The 9,772-nt window shown below is 40.2% G+C and overlaps 1 protein-coding gene across 1 annotated transcript in view; it reads left to right on the top strand.

Annotated features, from left to right (window-relative positions):
* The first annotated feature begins 3,757 nt into the window (after positions 1-3,757).
* The window catches only part of EMILIN2 (elastin microfibril interfacer 2), a 51,625-nt gene continuing 45,610 nt past the window's right edge, over positions 3,758-9,772 (top strand). The window contains exon 1 of the mRNA XM_019473342.1: positions 3,758-3,911. Within this exon, the coding sequence (XP_019328887.1) occupies positions 3,758-3,911 (154 nt within the window). The remainder of the gene's footprint in view (positions 3,912-9,772) is intronic.

Raw genomic sequence — 9,772 nt, 5'->3', positions numbered from 1 at the left:
TTTAAACTAAAAGGGGGTAGATTTAGACTAGATATAAGGAAGAAATTTTTTACGCTGAGGGTGGTGAAGCACTGGAGCAGGTTGCCCAGAGAGGTGGTGGATGCCCCATCCCTGGAAACATTCAAGGTGAGGTTGGACGGGGCTCAGAGCAACCTGATCTAGTTGAAGATGTCCCTGCTCATTGCAGGGTGGTTGGAGTAGGTGGCATAGAGGTGCCAACCCAAACTATTCTATGATTCAATGAAAAGAGCTCCATTTTACTTGACGCTGCTCAGGTCTTTAAAGATTCACTAGAAATTAATATTAATTGTTTGGGCAAATATTATACCATTCCAGGAGTCAGTTTGCTTCAGACTTTCCATTCTTTCTTTTTGTTGTTAATCCTGTCATTTTCTACTGATACCTTCATCCTCCTTTATCACAGTTTGTGTCTTCTGACTGCTCAAGTGTACTTTTACTTTTTTTTTTTCCCCATGTGATAGCAGCAAAGGAGTCAGCACTGTTTTTAAAGGTCTTTTTTTTTTCATCTCTTTTCCCAGCCAGTGGAACAGAGGTTCTTAATCAAAGACTTTTATGATTATAGAATGTGGCTGGGGTTGTGGTGGTGTCATTTTATGGACATTTAATAAAGCATTAGTAAGGAACTGTCATTGATATGTTGTCTGCTTTCATGCATCAACATTTTCTCCCAAAAAATTCAGCTCCCAGGTTTTTTTTCATATTTAGGAAACAAAGCCGGTTAAGATTGCATTTCATCAGCACACAGCAAGTATAATTGCTTCCACTGAGGCAACAGGACAGATCTGCAGTCAATTCCTTTTCACCTGCCAGGATGCAGTCCAGCATAGGAATTAAAACACATTTTACTGATGGTAACAGTAGCAGTATCTTTCAGTATAAAGTAGCTATTAGCCGCCCTTTCTGCTGGTTGCTGGAAAGGGTGTATCCAGTGATTCTGACATTCCTGCCACACCAGATCATCTCCCCAGGCTTCAGCAACAGGGATCATTTGTTTCATAAAAAGTATGGAGAAGCGTATGTGCATACACACACAAAGATATATATGTATATGCATACACATAATTCCTCTGCTATTCTATATTTCCATAAACAGGCTCTTCCACACCCACTGTGACTATGGAAACGCATAAAATTGCAACAGAGCTACTGTGTTGACTAGACGTACTTCAGCTGCACTCTGTCTCTGCCTGTGTTGCATATCTTCTCTGCAACGAAATGGTTCCACGGGAACAGACCAGCCTCAGCTTTAGCAAACAAAACTTACATAAAAAACGTGTGCAGGTAAGCTAATTGAATGCAATTTTATTTTAAACCAACCTATATATATAAAACTAAGGAAAATTTCCAGATATTAGAGGCAAATAACAAACACCTTCAATTTGCAAATATATCAATTCCACAATTTTTACTGTTTGTTTAACGTATGTTAATGGGTTCTTACAACTCTCATGAGTTTTTATAGGACTGAGTATTTATAAGGGCTCTAAAGAAATCCCCACTCATTACTTTGTGGGCAATTATTTTATAGTATGCTAGCAGCTAACTGTTTACAACTACAATATTTAGGCTCTGTTTGTATGCACACAATCAAGCACACATGTAGTTTGTGACAGAAATGGGCCACAAAGAATAGACCTTCCTTCAATTTGCAAAATTGAAAATATTTTACAACACCAGAACTATTTGTTTCACAGCCTTACATAAGAACAAATTATGTAAGATTTTTTTTGTCATCTAATAACATAGTCCAAGAATTTTTGCCTAAACTATATAATATTCACTCTTTTTAGCAAAGGAATGTTACGTTCTAGTTGCTTGAAGGACATTTAGTGGGCTCTCACTTCCTATTATCCACTCCCTCTTTATCCCTCATCCTATAACTTTGGCAAATCAACTAAACCATATCATGCAAGAAACACATAAATTGTTGCATTCAAGCCTAATTTCTGGAACAGGAAAATTACTTTCTTTTCCCCTAATGTACTTATAAGTTTGGAAGAATGGTGAACCAATTAACTAACTGCAGGAACCTCTCATTCATCATTTTTTTGCAAAAACTTGGTAGGTTAAAAAGTTACTGAATAAAAAATTGGGCTATTGAATTAAAAGTTGCTGCTTCTTAGGTTTTTGGGATTGTTTCCATTAAACAAAAAGTTAACTTTCTCCAGTAAACAGCTAGTGAAAACAAATATTTCATATTACATACAGCTCCTGCTTTTAGCATGTTCTTACAACTAGATCCAAAATATAGTAGAGAAATGAAATGGCAGCATCATAAAATTAGTACTTAATTAAAGAGTGCCTCATAATAAGTGGGCAAGGTGGACTGGCGTGCTCCCGCTTTGTCTTACTTTCAAGAACCTGTCTTTTTAACTCTAAGGATCTTTTAGCAGGTACATACACGTGTGTACGTGCAGGTGTAATAACGGCCTAAATTAACGACCGCTGTGTTGGAAGATACAGATCGCAGGTCCAGCTCTGGTCAAGCTGGAAGAGCTGGTTGTGCAAGAAGAAGATTCATGACAGCCTGAGGAATGCAGTGAAAAGAATTCTTCTGAAACAATGGAGGAGGCCATTCTACAAGTTGCTCAAGAGCTTCTTTTCTTCAGCAGAGTCCTGGGGCAATTCTAGGACAGTGGATGTCCTGTGAAAAGTGAGAAGGGGTGGTTAGAAGTCTTCTTAATGTTAGGGACTTCTGGCAGAAGCAGTCATGAGAGTAGTTTTAGTAATGCATACCAGAGCTAACTCAGTGACGGGGAAACCAAAGCAGAGCTGCTGAAATGGAAGCACACTGAAGACTGGTACACATGCGAGAAGCCTCACATGCTGAAATTGAGCCTGCTTCAAATGGTAATTTTGGCAGATAAATCGGCTACAGAGAGCTGCCTTCAGCACAGCGACTTTATCTTCCATCATCCACGCCTGAACTGACCTGAAGGTATACAACAAGGCTGGTTGAGTCAAACTGCTGCAACAGTGTGGTAAAAATGGGGATGGGTTAGATCAATTACTAAGTTACAGTGTGTTGCTGTTGCAGTCTGTTGTTAGACAGACGTGCAAGCTTGCAACTAATCGTGTCCTTCACTGGCATTTTAACCACCGTTTTGAAGTTTTTAATTACATTCTGAGTGGAGAGCCTTCAGATGCCAAAGGCAGTTTATTGTCACGCAGAGCTTGAGAGGAAAAAAGTTCCTCTGGAAGCGGGTGGTCAGGCCAAGACTGACTTATCCAGCTGGACTCTGGATGGAGATTTTGTCTACCTGCAGGATTGAGCCCATCTGGGAGTCAACATCAGAGCATCCAACATGTATGCGATTTGACCGTTCTTGTCCTTCTCCTTACACTGCAAACACTGTGAGGCCAGCAGGAGTGCTGGTGGAGGGCTGTACTTGTCTCACACTGCACAAAGCCAAAAAGGTCCGTCCTTTTTCCTCTTAACTCTTATTGAGAGTAAGCTTGTGATGCTGGTAGGGTCTCTCTCCTCTACCAAACTTTGCCGCCCACATGTGCCAAGATAGTTCAAATATAAACAAGAGCCCTCAGAAGTCTGAATGGAGGAGCGTGTGGCAGGGAAGGGGAAAGTGTGGAAGCGATGGAGAAGGCGTAAGGAATCAGACATCACTGGCTTTGAAATTTCGGTCTGAAGTTTCACATCTCCCAAAAGGAGACCTGACAGTTTGTTAGGCCTCTGTTTGTCGTTGGACACTTCCAAGAGTGAAGCAGCTTGGGGTTAGAGATGAACCAGCCATGGAGGCTACTGGCAGATGACTTCAAGAGCCCTCAGGAGACTCAGCTCTGTGGTAGGAGTTCCCTACAATTAGATGCTGATGGTACAGAGAAGAGGACCAGAAAACCAGAAACTGCTGGAGTTCCTGAAAATAAAATCCCAGGTAAGTATGCAAGAAGTAACATGAAAGCTGAACTGAGAGATGGACACATCTACCAACATGAGAGAGAGCTACTGTGGTAGATTTATGGATGACCTCACCAGCGAGACTCCTAAAGCCTATTTCTGTTTCCACACTGTCAGGCAGGTGTGGATCCAGGATTCTAGTGATTATACATTGCAAAACCTCCATGCAGTGGATTTGCAACTTATGCCAAATACCCTCTCCCAAAAGACTTTTTATGGGCCGCTTTTCACAAATTGTGATCACATAACTTCCCTGGGTTGCTGAAAGGTCACGGAGACAGAATCAATTTTAGACAAGGTTTGGTGGTACAATAAGCCACTTTTCTTATGGGAAAGAAAACACGCTGATTTTTTTAGATTTTGTATCTTCCTTGTGGGGTTTTTTGTGGCTCCCAGAGCCATCTAATCCCCAGTTACTCAACCGCCCACTGAATCACAGCGTGGGAACATGTGTTCTAGGCTATGCAAGTCTGAGTCATTTTTTATGTTAGTATTTCAGAAGTGTAAGCAGTATTTTCTAGAAAATTAAGTTAAGTGGGCTTGGAGAAAGAGAAATAACCATGGATATACGCAGATGTACTTCACATGCTTTACACATGAAATGTCAGGTATTCTGGAGAAGAGTTGCTCCTTGTATTGATACACTGATTCTTAAATCCCGTAAATACTTTTAAAATGTTCATGTTGAATTTTTTTTTCTGAAGTGCTCTACTTTCTCTTATCTTAGAATGGTAATATATATGACTTCTGGTGCAAAGAAAGATTGGAAACATTATTTTAACCAAATGTGTTGAAGTGCAAATAGCAAGTGAACTTTTGAACTCTTTTGCATTCTCTGAGGGTCTGGAGGGGTCTCTGCCAGGCTTGGAGAAAGAGCAGAATGTGGATGCTTTTGTTAGAATTTTGGCAAATATAATTATCTGGAATTAATATGGTTTATTCAGATTTGTTTATATTCCAACTTTTATGCTCGGGATGCTATTAAGGAAATTCAAACCTCATTCATGCTTCATGATGTTGACTCAAATGGTATATTTTCACACCATTTCTTTTTCTTTTGGCTTTTTCAGATGGATCTTCTCATTAGCACAACTATATTTTCAAGTGATCTGTCAGAATCGTTTCATATTTTAGATCCTCTTGCACTCAGCAGATAAGAAAACTAGCACAGACATAAAACAAAGGATATTTGCAACATATTTGTTTCAGGGTCCAGCTTATCACTTCAAACTGGATTTCTCTTGAATAAGCGCTACCCAGTTTCTCTTCTGAAAGTTTCCTGTATGTAAGAGAGTAACAGTGACCCTGTGTCAAACACATGATAACGTTATCAAAAAAGAGGAATTTGGGGTCAAAGAGTTTGCTGGTTAGCTCTGTTGCCAAGACTGACTGTTCCAGATCCTTATAAAGACACGCTGACACATCTATGTAGTGTGTCAAGGACCTGACGATATGGAACATTTTCCACAGCACTACTTGAAATGTGAGCCTTTCCTTTGTTGAAAAACTCTCCTGCATGTGCAGAGATTGCATGTGAAAAATAAGAATGAAAAATATGCCATCTTCCTGGGGGGCAAGAACTGGAAAGAAATCTGGGCCCTTTTTCCTGAGTTGGCAAAGCAGAAAGCAGTTCAGTGTTCTGCATTAAAATGCAATTTTGCAAAACATTTACAATACAGTTAAAACTTTGGAAAACGGCAAGTTTACTAATTGTTACCTCGTTCTTTTGTTCTCAGCTTTCAGAACACTTCTGAATTTCAAAATCACAGCTATCACTTTTAAGTCTGCTTTGTCTTTGGAACCTAGTTGCCATATTTTGCATGCACGCTGACTGTGTATCTCGCTTCGTTCCTTCCAGCAGTGCTCCTGATTCCTGGGAAAGAAGGAAATTTGTGAGAACATTCCTCAGGTTTTAGGCAATGCCCATTATTGCTCTTGGAACACTTTGACAAAGCAACTACACAGAGCGAGAGATACAGAAGTAGTCAAATCCCATTAAAATTCACTTAGGTGAAAAATAAATAATGCCATCTCAGAATCCATAACATCTAGAGCTTTCATCTGCATAATTTCCTCTGTCAGCTTACCTTTTAAAAAAGTTTTCTAATCCTCTGCACATATATATTTAGTAAAGATTGAGAAATATTTGTAATTGGTAAATATAAATTTCCTCTCAAAAGAAAAAAGGAAAACCAGAATCTTTAGGATGAAAAAGAACTATCAGATTATCTCTGCCAAAGGGTCCAAAAGGCTTTGAAGATGAAGTGCTGGATGTCACTTCACACAATTAATTTTTTCTTTCCTAAACTTCAGGTTAAGCCTGCTGGTATAAATGCCTCCAGGACGGAAATTAAAGATGATTAAATAGGATTCATTCCTGTAGGCGGTGATGCAGTAGACGTCTGTGGGAGCTGCTGGCTATTTTGTACTACTGAAAATCAAGCCATTGGATTTCCATCCTCAGAACACAATACGGTGGCTCTCTTTTGGTACCCATTTCTGTACATGATGGTGATGACAAGTAGACTTGATCCGCTCATCGTTGACTGTTATAGCTGCAAAATCTGGCTGTTTTGGATGATCTAACTGTCACTTAGTAACCTGCACTCAAAGTTAAGGTTTTAAAACCAAATGCTTTTTCTTCCTTTTTCTTTGTTTAAAATATCAGAAAAAGAACCAAGGTTCTAGCAATTACTAGAGAGCAGCTGTGGATGGGTCTTGTCTTTTTCAACAGTCTGGTCCTCTACTACACTGGATAAATGGCTTGACCAGAGGTAGAAGCCATCATTCATTTACATGTGTACAATTTTGAATGTTCAAAATTCTGTATTTTCAGCAGCAGCAGGCCCATGCAGCCACATCAGATGCTAACACCTTAAAGCACAGACGCAGGGGGCCAGAATTCAGGCTTCCCATCTGAAATGGCTCCCAGGGCTACCAGCCAAGACATACTCTGTACAAATTGGTTCCCTGTATTGTACAACCAAATGCACTGTCGGGTAGGAAAAGCAAATAAAAATGGGTTTTGTTGGTATTTTGCCTAGTTTCACAGCAACTGTCCACTCTTCTCAAAACCCTGCAGACCAGTCTGCTAGTCGTCTAAGAACCACAAATGGATAACTCATGCATTATCAACAATCTCAGCTACAGCACCAACTGCACATGCACTGAGTAACTTTGTACTTACTGCTCTTGCTCACTTTCACAGACCGTGTATGCTTCGCGCAGAGCGTGGAACCTGCAGAGGTCCCTCGCCTTCAAAAGGCCCAAGTCAACCTTGTCCTTAACAGCAGTGAGGTTTTGTTAGTGCAGTATCTTTTATAACCATTTTTTGCCAATTGCAAAACAGGACCAGACCCTAGAGATAGTCTGTAGAAAAGGATTGTTTTGTTTCCACCCCTGGATGTGTGTCCAACCTATGTTGCAATGTTAGCGTGGAACCTGCAGAGGTCCCTCGCCTTCAAAAGGCCCAAGTCAACCTTGTCCTTAACAGCAGTGAGGTTTTGTTAGTGCAGTATCTTTTATAACCATTTTTTGCCAATTGCAAAACAGGACCAGACCCTAGAGATAGTCTGTAGAAAAGGTTGTTTTGTTAGTGCAGTATCTTTTATAACCATTTTTTGCCAATTAAAACAGGACACCAGACCCTAGAGATAGTCTGTAGAAAAGGATTGTTTTGTTTCCACCCCTGGATGTGTGTCCAACCTATGTTGCAATGTTTGGCTGTGGATTTTTGCCTTTTTTTTTTTCCCCTTTTTTCTTTTTTTTTTGTTAACTGCCTAAAAACAAAAGAGTATATCCATGCAAAGGATCTAGGCTTGAATTTTAAGCTGAGCTCCTCACACTTTGAATCACTAAAGCCTGGAAGCAATTATGAAGACTGAACACTTACTCATCTCAGAAGACTTTTGCAAGTCACAAAGAAATTAGACAGGCATGAAGTGCTGTCTGTAGATTTAGGGGGCAGCTGAAATATAAATACCCAGTTACCACAGACTGAATTGAGGGAAAAGAAGGGAAAGTGTCTTTCACTCTAAGTTACAGTAAGTACCTATTCTCTATGTTTCACACCAATAACTCAACCCAGATAAATGACCTTTACCAGAGAAAGCTTACACACAAGGAAGATGGAATAAAGTAATTTTAAAGGAAGGCTGAACTGTAAGACAGAAGAGTGAAGAACTCTGATTCCATAATTGGATAGAGATGTTAATTAAAGTCTGTGTTGCCTTTTAATATGCCACATAGCAAATAGTGCTTTAAGATAATCTACATTGCCAACTCCAGAACAGCAGCTCCAGAGGACTGCTGAAAGTCAGAAGCTGTTGGATAAAGACAGTAAGTTACTGCAGAGCTCTAGCAATAAAAAAAAATCAGGAGACTGGCTTAAAAGTAATGAGATTTAAAAAGTATACAATTCTTTGTACTTGCCTCTTTGTTTCTGACTCTGTAGGATGGTTTTGAGTCAGGTTTTCAAATTACTCTCTGCAAAGGAATGCCAGAACTAACTTTTTCTTGCAATACAATCTGAAGTGCTCAAATCATGCTGGAATTCCAGGAACTGGAGCTTGAATGAAAAAGCAAAATGTATGAGATGCTGCAATACTAAAAAAAACGTAAAGACAGATGAAGCACAGTAGTTGCAGAGATCATTTTTTCTGCCCTGTTTTTTTTAAGAGAAGACTGATGTAACAAAATACACCCCATAATCTAACAATGATAAGACATTCCTCCTCCATCAGGGTTTCACTGCTGTAACTTGTAAAGTCCGTTGAATTGGTCAGACCCCTCTAGGAAGAAAGGTCTTGGGAGCATTCCCACTTTTTCAGGGCAAAAAGGACAACTCATGCGTGAGGCAGTGAAGTTTTGGCTGTCTCAGGATACAGTCAGTGAAGTGGCTTTTGTGAGTTATCTAAAACCAATCTAAACCTCTTCAATGATACACATTTGATGTTTCTAGACATTTGGCTTACTTTATATGCTCTGGATACAGATGGCTTCGTCTGTGGAAGAGAACTGTCCCCATAATTTGTGCTAATCTTCTGCAGTATACTATTTGCAGTGAAATTGCAGTGTAATAATTTGCAGTGACTTCCTTGACCTCCAATTAGGAAACATCCTAATGTGCTTCAGAAAATTTATTTTCCCCTAGTGCAGTTTAAAAATATGTCTACAGCTACAGCCTCTGTGATGTTATTTCGTTATTAATGACAAACTTCAGGGAAACAGTAGGAATGAGCTGGTGTGACTTACTAATTGAATGTTTGCCTTCACGTGGCCTATTGTTGGTAACTGTTGGAAAACTGTTCAAACTGAGTGTGTAGACTGACACAAAGTAAGGCAGCATCTCACAGCAGAGATTGTCCTGCTTCTCCACAATTAAATTTGAAAGGAGAGAAACAATAGCCAAACAGCAATGACAAACGTAAGCTTTTCATTTCTTTCAGAAAGAGCTACACAACGTGAAAGAAAAGACCAAAACTCCCTAGTCCTCCTCCGCTGTTTCCTTCCCACTGCCTCCCCCTCCATCCCAACCTCAGCTGGCCTGCAACACTTAGCGTGGGTGCTCTTATTACTGGAATACGGGGAATTTCATCTGGCACAGAGTTTAACCACTTCCCAAACTGAAATAAGCTATACCGGTTTATGCACATGTATTGAGTTTGCATGGCAAGGTTTTGGTAGCAGGAGGGCGACAGGGGTGGCTTCTGTGAGAAGCTGCTAGAAGCTTCCCCTGTGTCCGACAGAGCCAATGCCAGCTGGCTCCAAGACAGACCCACCGCTGGCCAAGGCCGAGCCCATCAGCGATGGTGGTAGTGCCTCTGTGATAACATATTT

The sequence above is a fragment of the Aptenodytes forsteri genome, unplaced genomic scaffold (assembly GCF_000699145.1).
Source record: "Aptenodytes forsteri isolate BGI_AS27 unplaced genomic scaffold, ASM69914v1 Scaffold229, whole genome shotgun sequence".
Classification (NCBI taxonomy): Eukaryota; Metazoa; Chordata; class Aves; order Sphenisciformes; family Spheniscidae; genus Aptenodytes; species Aptenodytes forsteri.
The sequence above is the reverse complement of the archived record's forward strand: the minus strand, read 5'-3'. Positions and strand labels throughout refer to the sequence as shown.